At 41.4% G+C, this 14,964-nt stretch overlaps 1 protein-coding gene across 1 annotated transcript; it reads right to left on the bottom strand.

The window, feature by feature from the left end:
* Positions 1-5,423: 5,423 nt before the first annotated feature.
* PURB (purine rich element binding protein B) lies at positions 5,424-13,919 on the bottom strand. The gene has a single exon (XM_061165589.1). It carries the CDS (start codon positions 13,903-13,905, stop codon positions 12,973-12,975), a length of 933 nt encoding a protein of 310 aa, XP_061021572.1. The 5' UTR covers positions 13,906-13,919; the 3' UTR covers positions 5,424-12,972.
* Between the last annotated feature and the right edge of the window lie 1,045 nt (positions 13,920-14,964).

Genomic DNA, 14,964 nt, shown 5'->3' with positions numbered 1-14,964 from the left:
AATGCCACAAAATAGTTCTAGCGGAGGGCACTGAAACATTGCCAGTTCTGGAGAATTTAGCTCTTCTCTTGTGATCCTGGATCAGTCTGGACAGTTGTGACTGGAACATCCCAAGTGTCAGTCATCTATTAATATTTACTGAAATTTAACAATGGTAGAGTAACTTCTTCTGAGCATAGTAACTATGTGCTCCTTGTTTCAAAGTTAGTACAGTGAAAACATCACAGCCCCTGGTAAAGACCAAGTTTGTGGGCTTGATGGGCACGTGGAAAGGCCCCTTGTTGGGCTTAGTGAATCAAAGAATGACCATTGCCTCCAGCCCTACTCTAGAGCACACCCTAGCAATGATGTCAGACCTGTCTTCATAGGGCAGATGAGAACAGCTTTTAGGGAAAGTAGAAGACCTGGCCCCATAAAAGTGTGGCCTTTGAAGGCTAAATGGTATGTGCAGTATAGAAATACCACAACAAAAGCCCCCCAAATTCCCCACAAATTTGTTTCTTGTCCACAAAAGAGAAAACCTTGAACTGACAGAGGCTGGGGAGAGTTGAGCAGTTGTATCCAAAAAAGAGCTTGCAGTCCCCACTGGAAAAGGTACGGTGTCAGATGAAGAGCAGACAAATTAAATCCCACTGCCCTGATGAGTCACTTGCTGAGTGATGTCACCAGCTGAGTTTTCACAGCTGGAAAATCAGCAGCTGCTGGACTAGAACATTCCACATTGCTGACAGCAGTTCTCCTTCCCTCAGAAGACTTTTGTACTATTCTCCCCCAGAATCTAACATGCTTTCTCTTTTTATATTATTTATACTAGGGTGGGGAATCTGACTTTCTGTTTTGAACTATGCATTATAGGAGACATTATATATTCATAAAGATGCTTTCTTAATTCTAAGCAGAATCTTCAAGATCAGAAGCAGCTAGATGTAGGTATAATTTTTTAAAATCTACAAACAAATACCTCATTGTAGGTCATATAACAAAACCAAGTTTTCTTATTCATAACAATAATCTCTTAACAGAAAACCTAAAGGTAATTGGGTACCTCTACTTAGCTGAATGGATTCTCAGCAATCACTTCATTAAAAAAAAAAAAATTATTTATTGGCTGCACTGCACAGAATGTGGGATCTTAGTTCCCTGATCAGGTATCAAACCCATGCCCCCTGCATTGGAAGGCAGAGTCTTAATCAGTGGGTTGCCAGGTTAATCCCCAATCACTTCATTTATTGATTTATTAATTTTTATGCACGATGTTTACCTGAAAGAGAAACACACAAAAAGTAGAAAAGATCTATGAAATGCAATCAGTAAATGCTCATTTTTCAGACCTCATGGAATAAAGACATTTTTCTCTAAATCTAGAGGCTGGAGAGTTTTTTGTTTTACCACCAGAAAAGATGTGTTTGCCTGTGCCTGATTGGATGGAACCTAAAATAATGAAAATTAAATTACTTTCCAATTTAATTTCTCCATGAGTTGTTGGCTTTGTGGCACAGCTTAATAATAAGGTGTGTACATTAGAAAATATCACAGGTAAGAGCCATCAGTGTACCTAACATGAACTCCTTATTGAATCTATTTAATTAATACAACATTTTTTCAATGTGTATCAATACATACGTAAATGTGATGGCCATTTAATACTGTTGAGATTTTTTAAATTATCAAAAAATTTCAGAAGGATGTATGCTAAATTATTTAACAGTGCTGCTGCTGCTGCTAAGTCACTTCAGTCATGTCCGACTCTGTGCAGCCCACCAGGCTCCCCTGTCCCTGGGATTCTCCAGGCAAGAACACTGGAGTGGGTTGCCATTTCCTTCTCCAATGCATGAAAGTGAAAAGTGAAAGTGAAGTCACTCGGTCGTGTCTGACTCCTAGTGACCCCATGGACTGCAGCCTACCAAGGCCCCTCCGTCCATGGGGTTTTCTAGGCAAGAGTACTGGAGTGGGTTGCCATTGCCTTCTCCATAAATTATTTAACAGTAGTTATCCTTAAATAGTGGGTTTAGGGACTTCCCTGGCAGTCCAGTGGTTAAGACTCTGAGTTCCCACTGCGGGTGCTACAGCTTGGATCCCTAGTTGGGGAACTAAGATCCCACATGCTGTGTGGCTCGGCCAAAAAAATAAATAAATAAAAAGAAGTGCTTTTGAAGAAAGAGAGCACATTCATTTTTGTTTCTTTACAGTGATTCTCTTCTGTTCATATTTGTTAAAATGACTGCGTTCATTTTTATGATGAAAGTTTGGAGATTATAACTGCCAAAAATGATGCCCACCAATTATGAGGGGTACTGAATAAACAGGCAAAGGACAAGGCAGTTTTGAGGGTTGGACATCTAGGGACAGCTTCCTGGTAGAGTCCTGAAGGTGAGAAGATGCGGAAGCCCATGGAATGGTTGTGTCTTGGCCAGTCCTGTACACATAGGCTTGAGAGCCTCACTCCATCTTCCCCAACTTCTGTTCTATAAAATACCTGTGGGAATCGGATCTAGAGTTGCATAAATGGACCACTGCTCATTCTTGGCTATTTCTTGCTTTGACACCTAAGATAGGGAAAATACAAAATGACATAGAAAAGAGGTATTTTCAAATCCTTATTGCTTTACGTTGCTGATTTCATAGTGAGTACCTGATTCCAATCTGCTCTGGCAACATGGCATTGTAACCATTTGTATTCTGATGAGGACATGATTTTAGCATATAGAGGGTGTGCTGCTGGTACTTATGATTGAAATGGGAGTCCTAAGCTGTTTGTCCTGATAGAAGACTAGAATTTTATTTTTGGTCATTGATACAAATGAATCAGATTGGTATGTTTTTATCTTTTTTTTTAACTGGGGGAACTATTTTAAATTTGGTTCTCAGATACCTTATCCTGAAAACATTAATGTGACCCACAGTTTCTACATATTTCTGCCTTTGGGCAGAAATTATACTCAGTTCTGCAGAGTTTTGTGAAATACCTGTGGATTCATCATGTGTCATCTTAGGCTCCTGGCACAGGAGTGCACTCCTTTCTGTGGCTCTGTGGTGTAGCAGCTGAGAGAACCAATTTAGATGTGTGTTCATTCTTGCCACTAATTAGTTTAGAGACCTTAATTGGGTCCACTGAGAGGTCTTCCAGGGTACCACAGAAGCTGAAGAGAAGTTACCTCTTGTGTAGGGAACATTTTTATTTACAGTTTTTTTTTTTTTGGCTGTGTTGGGCCTTAGTTATAGCACACGAGATCTTCACTGTGGCACGTGGGCTCCAAAGCTCACAGGCTCAGTAGCTGTGGCACACAGGCTTAGTTGCCGTGTGGCATGTGGGATCTTCTCAGACCAGGGATTGAACCCATGTCCTCTGCATTGGGAGGTGGATTCTTAACCACTGGACTACTAGGGAAGTCCCTGCAGTTTCTTAATTTATGCTTTTAGTTTTTGTGTTTAGTTCATTTGCATAGTGTATATATTTTTTAATTTTTAAAAATTGGAGTATAATTGCTTTGAAATGTTAAGTTTCTGCTGTACGATAGTTTTTATTAGCTATATGTACATGTATATCCCCTTCCTAATGAGCCTCCCTCCCCTCCCCCCATCCCATTCTTAATATAGTTTCACTTGTCTCCTTTGAGTAAAAGGCCCAGGGCAGGAAGCTTGCAAATCAAATTCTCTATTGCCTGGATTGAGGAAGGCTAGTATGCTCAGATCTCAGTAGAAACTGACTTATCACCTCTTGATGGAAGGGTGGGGAAGGAGGACCTATGGGGCCTGGTCAAAGCCCAGCGCTGGGGCTCACTAGCTGCATAAGCTTGGGGCACACGCCCCAGCAATGGGACCTCGCCCCTCCCAGGTCCTGTGTGGTGAGAACGGATCAGAGCTCTGAGCAAACTCTCCTACTCCTTCCTTCCTCTGTTCACCTACACTGGGCCCGCTTCCTCCCTGGGGTCTGGGGAAGTAGCTTCTCAGGATCTGAGATTGCACAGAGGTATTTTACTGAGGAAGGAGATATGTCTAGTAAATTTCCGCTGCAACCCATCTGAGCCTCCTGGAGATCTAGGGTCACACGGATTTGATCCCTAAATATACCTCAGTCCAATTTAACTTAGTTCCTCCTATTTCTTCCTAAAAGTTTTTTTCCTCTGGAATAAACTGTTAAGTTCCATTTGGACCATGGACCATATTTTCTACACCTAGTGTAACACCTGACATATAGTTCGCATGTTTACAAACGGTTATTACAAAAGGTTATTAAAGATTTTAGTACTGACCACAAGGTGGCTCTCATTTTCCTAAGGCCCAGTGTCTTCTCTGGGAAGACAGGACACTGTTGTAGGATCTTAAGGAGGATTTTTAAGTGTTAAAGATACTATCTCAGACTCACGGTATCAGTTTATGACAGATCTGGGGACAGAACCTAGCTCACAACATCCAAAATACCGAAACTATGAGGTAAAAGCCCTATTCTTTGAGGCACTGGCGCCAATAAAACTCTGCAGGCTATATAGCCTGGTTACATTTGGTCCTTAAATTCAAGGTGACAACTTCACATCAAGAAAAAAAATTCAGCAGGGCTATGGCAAACTGATGCATCAGGGTAAAGGCTTCCTGACCTCTTGCCACTATATATATATATATATATATATATATATATATATAAAAGCATATAGTTCAGTGGGTCTCAAAGAGTGATCCAGAAACCTCCAGCGGCCCCAAGACCTTCAGGGAGCCCAGAACTGTAAACTACTTTCCTGTTAGCTGCTTTGTTCACTTTCATTCTCCCAAGTTTATACTGCTTTCCAGAAGCTAAGTGATGTGATGTCACTGCTTTGAGGCAGATGGAATGTGTCTTTAAAAAGTTGTTTTTAATATGATAGGTATCAATTGATACAGGCCTGAAGTAGGATTGCTCCTTGAAGGTCTTTAGTGAATTTTAAGGAAGTTAAAGGGTTCCTGAGACCAAAAAGTTTGGAACCACAGCCAGGATCTATCAATACAAAATTTTTATTTTTCCTTTAGCTTGGGATATATAACACTGGTTTAACCTACTTTCTGAGCAGTTAGTTATGATAAATGACAAGTAAACACATGAGTTTCTTTATAGCCATTTGAAATGATAGGGCCTAAAAGCAGGTAGAATAGGAAGAAATTAGGGGAAGCAACAAGTGCCTCCTCTGGAATATAAACCAAAGCATGAAACCATTTGCAACTTTGATTTACTCCAGAGACTGCTTACTAACTAGAAAAGGGTTATGCAAACCCAGAGGGTGTAGAACTAAATGGTTGTATTTCAGATGAAATGTGCAAACAGCTTTTAAGTCACTTCAAGTGAAAACTCACCCAATTCCAGACCCATTTATGAACCCCAGTAGATAGTGTGTGGTATTTCCCTCCCAGTCAACACGTAATTCCTTAAATGAGAGACAACCAGCACAAGACTGTCATTCATGTTTTCGCATACTTTATTTGTTACAAACATACAATTTTTTAAATATAGACTGTAAAACTCCATTTGCAAAAGTCTGTTATTGTAAGGAGTGCACACCAGCAGTAAGGATTCTTTTTTCTCTATGAGTTTTTCTGTCAGTTTTGCTAGTTAGTGGTAAATACGGGACCCGCCATTTTACAGACTGACTGAAGCTTTTGGCTGTATTCACATTGTTCTTTTGAAGCAGCCCTGCTCGTCTCAAAATTGACCGGAATCAGCTTCAACCTCCAGGCAGTGAGATCAACAGCCCGTCTAGACTATGCTTTTGAATGGTTTCCAGGAAGTATGAGTTCTGAATGGGTACTGCACTTCACGGATTTGTTTGAATTGCCCATGCAGCTGTGTTTGTTAAAGTGCATTCTTCTTTTAAAAAATAAGAGGAATAATCTTTACTCTTTAACCAAGGTACTTAAAAAAATGAACTTTTTGGTCTCTCAGCAGATATTCCCAAATTGATCCTATCACTACAAATTTTAGTGTTCTATTTACAAATATTTATAGGGTAACAGGTGGAGGGGACCTTATAAAATTAAAGGTGCAGCTTCTCTTGAAGCAGAAATCAGTTCTACAAATTCATACATAGGAGTACACACTTGGTTTACAATGCACAAGCATTTGGATATTTACAGAGACTGAAGACATCCCAAAAAACCCTCTTTAAAGTAACTTCCAACCTAAACTCTAGTTGTACATCTAGATCAGGAAGCTCTGTCTCCTGCTATCAAGATTTGGTTTTAACTCATTCTAATTATGTCTGTAGATTCTCTATGGGCAGGACGTCAGTCCCAACTTTGGAATGAAGAATCATCTAGTCTAAGGAAGCCCCTGGAAGATCTGACTGGCAGTGAAGGTTACTATAGAAAGTGTGTTATCTGGAAGTATGTCAGAAGATGGATAGACTTCTAAAAATGGACTTGGAAAAACATCTGCATAGAGGTGCAAGACAGAATAAATCCTTACTAATCATTTTAGAACTTCAGAAAAACATAAGTCCAAATACACTGACAACCACAATTATTATTCAAATTATTGGTAATCATTGGAAAAAAACTCAAGTTTACTTGCATGCTACTGTAACATGCACAACTCTCAAGTATGCCCTCTACTTAAAATCAGTTTCTGGACTTCTGCCCCATCTATTAGCTTCTAGGAATACAGGCAGCTTTTGAAACAGAAGTGACATGTGGGCTAGGAGAAAAGGGTTTTATGCCTCATATCTGAACAGTTTAAGATGAAACTCTCAAATTTCTACAATAAAAATGTTCCTGTTTTTCAATTTTCTTGGGACTCTACCTGCAGTTATATATGTCCTTGAAAAAGGAATTTTAAAAGGGAAGAAATCTACCACTTGCCACTCTATTTCCAAATATGTATAATAAAGACTTTTTGAGCCGGCTAGATCTTGCAAAATAGGGCAAGAATGGGGATGAGAGTTTAAGAAATAAGAGACCAAAAAAAATAAAATAAAATAATGAGACAATCTACATAAATTTTCTTGAAAGATTTACCCACTGATGTCTTTGAAGTAGGGAAGGGAAAAAAAAAAGACAAACTCATGTCTTCTTCAATATGAACTTGGATAGGTTTATTGCTTTCTCTCCAATACTCCGGGCCCACATTTCATCACACTAAAGGTATGATCAGCCCTCTCTTATCCATGTCAGGAGGCATTTTATATATATAATATGGGGAAAATGGAATTTGCTCCTAGACTCAAAATCCCATGTTAATAAAGTACAGTCATACTCTTTCATCAAACCATGTTAGAATCGCCTATGGAAAAAAATAACATTTCTGCATCAAATAAAGCTTTGCCCTCCTGTGATTAGAAGTCCTACTGAGCAGTGACACTACCAACACAGCATTTGCTGTTACTTTAACATGGCTTTACCTATCCCCATTGCAATGTCTAATTCAAGAGACATGAGTTAATGTTCAAATGAAAAAAAATGCAAATGTGACTACACTGATGGCATATTCCCTATTTCATCAGGAAATATAAAATACATTCATAAAGGTCTTAACTTGGATCAGGGATACAGATATCAACTAGATATCAATTTCCAGATATCTAGAAATTACTAATGTCTTCATGATGCAGTATTATTTTCCAAATTTAATTTTCATCCTGACAAGTGGACCATATTTATTAAATAAGAGTCTGTTAAATCCATCAGTAATGAAACTAAGTTTTAAGACTGAGTGAGGGCTGCAAATAGCAACTTTAAATAGCAGGTAAATATATCAAGAGAAGTAATCATTCAACAGTATGCTATCTCTTGAAGCTTCTGGGGATTACCATTTGAAAATTAATGACTTTGTTTTTCTAGATTAAAAACAGGGGAAATGAGGTTATAATTTCCATTTCCACCTTGTGCCTGGAATTCCAAATGGGGCACTGTCATGTATTTTTGTGTCTATACACATATTTTTTAGGTAAATGTGGTTCTTTTTCTACAATCACCACCCGCCCCCATTATCCAGTTTATTCAATGGGAATAGTAACTGTTTAGGAAGACAGCTAATCGATTTACAGTACTCTAAAACCAACCCTGAAAACTGGCAATTTCATTCATTCACTATAACTTCAGTGCCGTTTTGACAGAAAAAAAAAAAGTTACCTTAAGGCTCAAGGGAAAGTAACTTATTAAATTGTGAATGCAGCATTGTTTACTCTCCCGTCCATTGGAAACTAGCAAAATGCATTCTAGATCAGTAATACAAACTTTCTAACATTAGCAAAGATTTCTACTTTTCTTATACAGAGTTAAAACAATATTCAAAAGCAAATTATCTAGGGGAGCCTGAGAAACCATGATCCACATCACACACAGATTCCATGTATTTCATGATCAAAAAGTGCTTTATCTTTGAGAAATATGTCAGGGCTAAAATGGAAATATACAAGGAAAAAAATCACTTGACACTTTCTCAAGTGAAGTACAAAATGGAAAAGGAGCAAAAAGATGGGAGGCGCTGCTCTTTGAACAGGCCTTATGCAGGTGACTTTTAGGGTATACTAAATTAAAATTGTTTTAAGATTTAACAGTGGAATTTTCTACCACTATATATATTCTAAAACCTGAGATTGGACATCAAAGCAGTCTACTTTTTTACTTATCAGAGCAATTCTGATACTTCCTAAAAATAGAAGACAACTCGATTGAATTAATAACTCCAGGGTCAAAAACATTAACTTTCCCCAATAAACAAGGAGACCGACCACATTAGATACCAAGAGTGCTATAGAATGCCTCTCGACAAAGAGTCATTTTTACATAAGCAAAAAGTCACTTCTCTCCTTCCCCTTCTCACAGATCAAGGCCACACTATTCTCAAATGAATATCTACTGAGAGATCAGCTGTGCATTGGACAAAGTACCATAACTGGGTTAAAAATGAAAACAAAATTTACAGTGAAGAATACCTATGTGCATGGCTTACACACTCAAGCTTCTCAAGTTCATCCACCTCAAGAACAAGGTAGACACAAATGGATAGTTACCTTTTAATACCTTGTGGAGAGCACATTCTACCCCCTGTAAAGCCAATCAAGGTCACATTTAACAAAGCATCCTCAGCAACTATAGTGCCTGAAGTGTGCAGCCATTTACAGACCACTCAATATGAGGGCATTATTATAACCAGCCTCTTTTGCCCACAACCCTGCATTTTCAGATAAGCCAGGATAATTGTTTTGTTTTTGAGAAAACTGAAGCTTGAATCTCATAAAAGACCTGCAATTTATTGCAAAGTGATTGAGGTTAACAGGGAAGCAATAAGTTAACAGCCTGCCTGCACCAAAGCCTCAATCATTTTGCAGTAAATAATTATGGAAAGTGACTTGACAAGTAGCCATGTGTGTATCACAGCTACAGTCATTTATACCACCTACATGCCTCCCATAGTAACATAGGGTGTCTGGGTTTTTGGTTTGGTTTTCACTTTGATTTTTGGTGCCATACAGATTTACACTGTGTACTGTGCAGCATATGCACTGAAAACTCTCTCTGCTGACTAGAACTGCCATTCTACTTGAATGAAAGGTAGGGACAATAGAAACCAGAAGGCAAGAGTAGTAGCTCATCACAAATTTTTGACCCTTTGATTTTGTTCTTAAAATTTCTCATGTCTGCAGCAGTTTGAGAAACAGACATTCTACCAGTTCTCTCAAGAAGAATTTTAGTTTCCTACTTCTCAGGAATATGACTGTTTTGAACACATGATTAGCTGGGCTGTTTGCCAAAGTTGAAAAACAGTCCTAAATCACTGCTCATAGTAGCAGCTGAAAGACAAAACCCAAAATTGCTTTCCCATAGTCTGTATAATGCTATTTTCTGACTGGAATTAACAAAGATCATTTCCTTTAATAGGCAGTATTTATGAATGAGTTCTGAAAGCCAGCCTGTTAAAATCACTTTGTTTAACAAACCACACACCGAAAGTGTAGTCTGTGCTTTGCAGATTTCTATTGTCCCTAGTACCGGTATGAGGATCAGTGAATGCTACCATTAATCCACATCCTCCTGTAATCTTCCTGCAGTGAGAAGAGAGGCCATGAACCACCCCCTGCAGGAGAAACAAACCTTTGAGATTGGTTAAGACTTAAAAACCCACCACTATGACATTTACCATTTAATCTTACATAGGCAGGTCAAAATTTTAATATAAATTACTTTTTCCAACACATAGCTTATGCATTCTTTGCTCCTTTTTTTGGAGGATTCTCAAATTGATATCTAAAGATTTACATATGATATATTACTGTTATATGGTCTAATGACTAAGAAAATTTCTCTGGTAACCAAAGCTGATGCCATATATGGTAGTGTTCTTGGCATATACTCTATATGCCTCAGACCACTTCCACATTCTTTCTATTCAGCTAATTATAGCTTAGTAGCCACTGGTGAAGGATTGTGAAGACCCTGTCATTTCTACAGAGTAGAAAGGCAAGGCTAGTTACTGCAATTCAGCCAAACAAAAAGAAAAGAAAAAAGAATAAACCAACCCCTTAAAAAGGAGAGGTACTGCACCTTTGCAAAATTGAACTGGCTCACTGCAGCTGAGCAACAGAACCACCACTGAAGCAAGAAAACAAGTTGGTCTGTACAGGAATTATACATGTTTTGAAAATGAAAAAGTTACAGCAATCAACTAAGAGCTGCAACTTTAATCTTCATTGCTGCCTCAGAGTTTGAAACTTATAAACAGTTTATGCAAACCTAATAATGCTAGCTTCTTCTCAGCCCCTTTACTAAAACTATTTAGGGGTTTGTTCTCCGCAGCAAAGAAATAAACACTCAAAACACATAGGTAAATACAGCAGGACATTATTGAAAACAGCTGCCTTGTAGTACAAAATACAGTACAAGTATACAGATGTCATTAAAACATCAAAAATACTATTGCTCCCATACAATTTAGGAAACATTCTTTGCAACGGAGAAAAATTTTTTTTAAAAAAGAAAAGCTTAAAAAAAAATCTGTTTAAAAAGTCTACTGTGGATGATGAGTAGAGAAATAGTCTGAAAAGGGCACCAATGTTTGTGGCTCTTCAACTTTTTAAAAACAAAAAAAATCTAAGATCAACGATATTCTGAATCAAATCTAATTTTTTAAAAAAGCCTAATTTTATGTACACAATTATTCCCTCCCTCTCAGCCACAATTCATGAAAACGACCTTTTTGTATATTATTTCCCAATAAATACAAAAAGATTGTAGACTGAATAATACCAAAATAAGATAATAAAAAGGTATGCAATAAATTAAAAGGCAGCTCAAATAAAGGGCAGGCATGCAGTTAAAAAAAAAATACTAAGATTGTGGAGGTGGGGTTACTTGCCTCCTTGTTGAGAAGGTGTCGCACAAAGTATACCTGAAAACTTTGGAAAGACCATTAGCTCCCATTAAATTCAAAGTTACCTAGGTCTATGACACTTCTAGGAATACCTTTTGATGGGGTGGGATTAACTTGATTAGTAAAAAATCATACTGAAAATCCATTTAAAATATAGAAGAGGCGATCCTTGAAAACCCCAACTTTTATTCTTGAAAGACAGCTGGATAAACTGGCAAAAGCCAGTTTGTTGAAATTTCAAGATGGTATAAAAATGCTTCCAGGATATAGTCAGCATATTCACGTTCATTTCAGCTCCATTCAAATGGATTTCAGCTTCAAAGGGCACGCTGCTTGAATCACTCATCCATCATTTGCCAGCTTTGATTGTGAGGTACTGATATAATGGACCAAGTTCTTAAAAATTTATTTTAAAAGAATAAATGATGCTGGAATTCTGGACCTGAGGATCTTTAGTATTTGAACAAATCCACAGATTAAACTGAAGGTAGATGACTTCAGTTTTGGTTACTTCCAACTTTTCTGTGTGGACTTATATTCCATTAAAGCTCAGGCTTGTAGCCACAATGTTCCTTTTGTAGAGATGTTCAAGTTTTATGGTTTAAAATCCAGCCAACCAGTGGCCGAAACAGCCGAATTAGCCATAATTCACTGGCTCACACGGTGGAGCCACGGGTATCTGGCTCTCATTCATATCTAAGCCATGACCTCCATATTTGGAGATCGGGGAAGAACTTTAGTGAGCAGCAACCAATCCACTCAAACAGTTTTCCTTGTGCTTTATGCCTGATTTCTTCTTGTGCCTACCTTAGCAACCCCCAATGTAAAACTGCTTGTATCTTTGAAAAAAATCTGCCAACTTCCAAAACATTATAGTAAGGGATTCTAGTTCAAGGATTGACATCTGAATCCATTTGCATCCGGATAATAATTCTGCAAAGACAAGACATGGGCCTTGGTCCAGGTTCTATGCAAAACCATTTTAAAATGGATCCAATTTGTTTCTGTCCCTGGTGGCTTCTTGAATTCTTATTTTGCCCTGTCTATGATCACGTAAAGTTGCATTCCTTTTCATGAAACTTGTACCCTCAGGACTGGGTAACTGCAAAGGCCTCTCTCTTCACAAGAATTCCATGAAGATCTAGATCCAAAACGCTGATTGCAATGGAGGTGAAGGGATAGACACTGCAACAATGAGGTCTAGAAAGATCTTTAGACCAGGTTACCCAAATATAACACAAATTGAGCTGTCATCAACGGGTCTGGGTAACTCATGAGGTGTTCCTTGGCCAGCGTGCAAGGATCTATCCCATCCAGGGTTATCCTGATGGATTTAGTAACCTTAGGTGGGAAGCAAGAGAAGCTGAGACTTCTGCTCAGGTGAGGAGACGCTGTTGTCCTCTCTTTGCAGGTTGCTGTCAATTCCTTGGAACTTTACTGTTTTTCTCTAATTGTCCTGACTGTTCTCTTATGGTTATTTCTCTTAATTAACTATATTATTTAAAACTTTTTTTTCTTCCTCCGGGGCCTCCCTTGCTTCCCCTCCACTAGCTCACTGGGGATGAACAGGAAGGGGAGCTCTCTAGCCAAGGAGACGGTGGTGGGGTGGGGAGGCCCGTAAGGGGAGGAAGCTGCGCGTTTCAATCCTCATCCACCTCCTCTCCCTCAGACTCGTCCCCGCCGCGTCGCTCATAAAGCTTATCCCTCTGCCGCTCCTGTATCTCTTTCATCTCATCCGCATACCGGCAAAACGCGCCCCCGAACTTGCCCCATGCCTTGAAGGGGACCGTGATGGCGTTGCGGTAGGACGGCTTCACCTCGCTTACGCGCAGGAACACTCCGTACTTGTTACAGCCCACGTCGAAGAAGAAACGCTTGGAGTCCACCGTGATGGAAGTGCCTTCCGGGAGCTCCCCGTACAGGCCGCCCCCAGGGCCTCCGGCGCCGCCGCCCGGGCCCCCCGCCAGCTCGTCGTCCTCGCCGCCGTAGTCGTCGATGAGCTTGGCCAACGCGTCGCGAAACTCTATGAGGCCCTGCGCGGGCAGCGCGATGGTCTGGCCGCTCTGTAGGCCGCCGGGCCCGGGGCCACCGCCGCCGCGGTTGACCGTCTGGCGGATGCGCAGGAAGCGGCCGCGCTGGTTCTCCTTGAGGTCCAGGTAGTACTTGCGGTTCTCGCGCACCAGGAACTCGCTCTTGAGCGCGCGCCGCGGCCCACCGCCCTCCTCGGCGCCCGCCGCCGCTGCCACTTGCTCCGGGCTGCTGGGGCCCAGCTGCGCGTAATGCTCGATGAAGTCGCCCAGGTAGTCGCGGAACTCAGCGGCCACCGCCATGGACAGCGTGAGGCGGCTCTTTGAGCCGCCCGCGCCCACCTCGGCGATCTTGAGGAAGCGGCCCTTGGCGTTCTGCTTCACATCTAGGTAGAAGCGTTTGTTCTGGATGTCCAGCCGCTTCGAGGCCAGCTCCTGCGTCTCTTGCTCGCCGCCGCCGCCGCCTCCGCCGCCGCCGCGGGACGCGGGCTGGAAGCCGCCGGGCCCACCACCGCCGCGCTCGCTGCCGCTGTCGCCGTCCGCCATCTTCTCGGCCGCCGCCGCCGCCGCCGCGCCCAGGCCGCCGCCCGCCGCCCGCCGCGCTCGCGCCCCTGCCCTCCGCCCTGCGGCTCGCTCTCCCGGGCCCCCCAGCCTCGCCCGCCGGCCCGCTCACGCGCTCCCGCTGTTCATCGCCGGCAGCCGCCGCCGCCGCCCCCCCATCGCCCCCGCGCCCCGCCCCGCCACTTCCGCCGGGCCAGCTTCCGGCGCGCGCCTCCATGACGCCGCCCCGCCCCGCCCCCACGTCCTCGCTGCCGGAAGCGCCGCGCAAGGCGACGGCGGGGCGCAGGGCAGTGACGTCACGGGACCGCGAGGATTTGGGGACCCTGGAGACCTGGGTGGGTAAACTGGGAAGGAGCTCTGGAAGTTTACGGGCGACGGAAACCGTCTGCATCTTGTTTGTGGTGGTGGTTTTATAGATAGCCGAAACTGATTCAAATTACGCTTTAAATAAATGCGGTTTATTCTAGGGAGATTATACCGGAGTACAGTTATTATTTATGAAAGAGGAATTAAAAGAACGAAGATGATGGGGTACTGAAAACAAAACTAACCTAATAGGATTGCTATATAATAATCCGTGAGTGATATTTAGCATAATAACTGAGTTATAGTGAGTGCTCAATAAATACGTACTCTTAGTTCGTGGAATACTGTTTATAGTGCCTGGAACATGCTTGGTAACATCATCATCATCGTCTCAGCGGAGTAAGATAAAATGATGGCCTGAACTAAGTAGTACTAGTGGGGATGGAGAGTTTAGGAAAGGAGTTAATTTTTATAAAACACGGATGTACAGGGACTGGTAACCATTTTACACGTTAACTTGGAAGAATACTTGTTCCCTATGTTACACTGTGTGGAGAAACAGGAATGGATTTAAAAAGTGAAAAATGGGACTTCCTGGTGGTTTGGTGGCTGAGATTCCATGTTCCCAATGCAGGGGGCTAGATCCCACATGTTTTAACCACTTGTGGTAACTAAAGATCTCAATGCTGCAACTAAGACCGGCAGCAGCCAAATAAAGTGAAAGTGAAAGTCGCTCAG

This window comes from Dama dama, chromosome 18, assembly GCF_033118175.1.
Source record: "Dama dama isolate Ldn47 chromosome 18, ASM3311817v1, whole genome shotgun sequence".
Classification (NCBI taxonomy): domain Eukaryota; kingdom Metazoa; phylum Chordata; class Mammalia; order Artiodactyla; family Cervidae; genus Dama; species Dama dama.
This window is presented reverse-complemented; position numbering and strand designations above follow the sequence as displayed.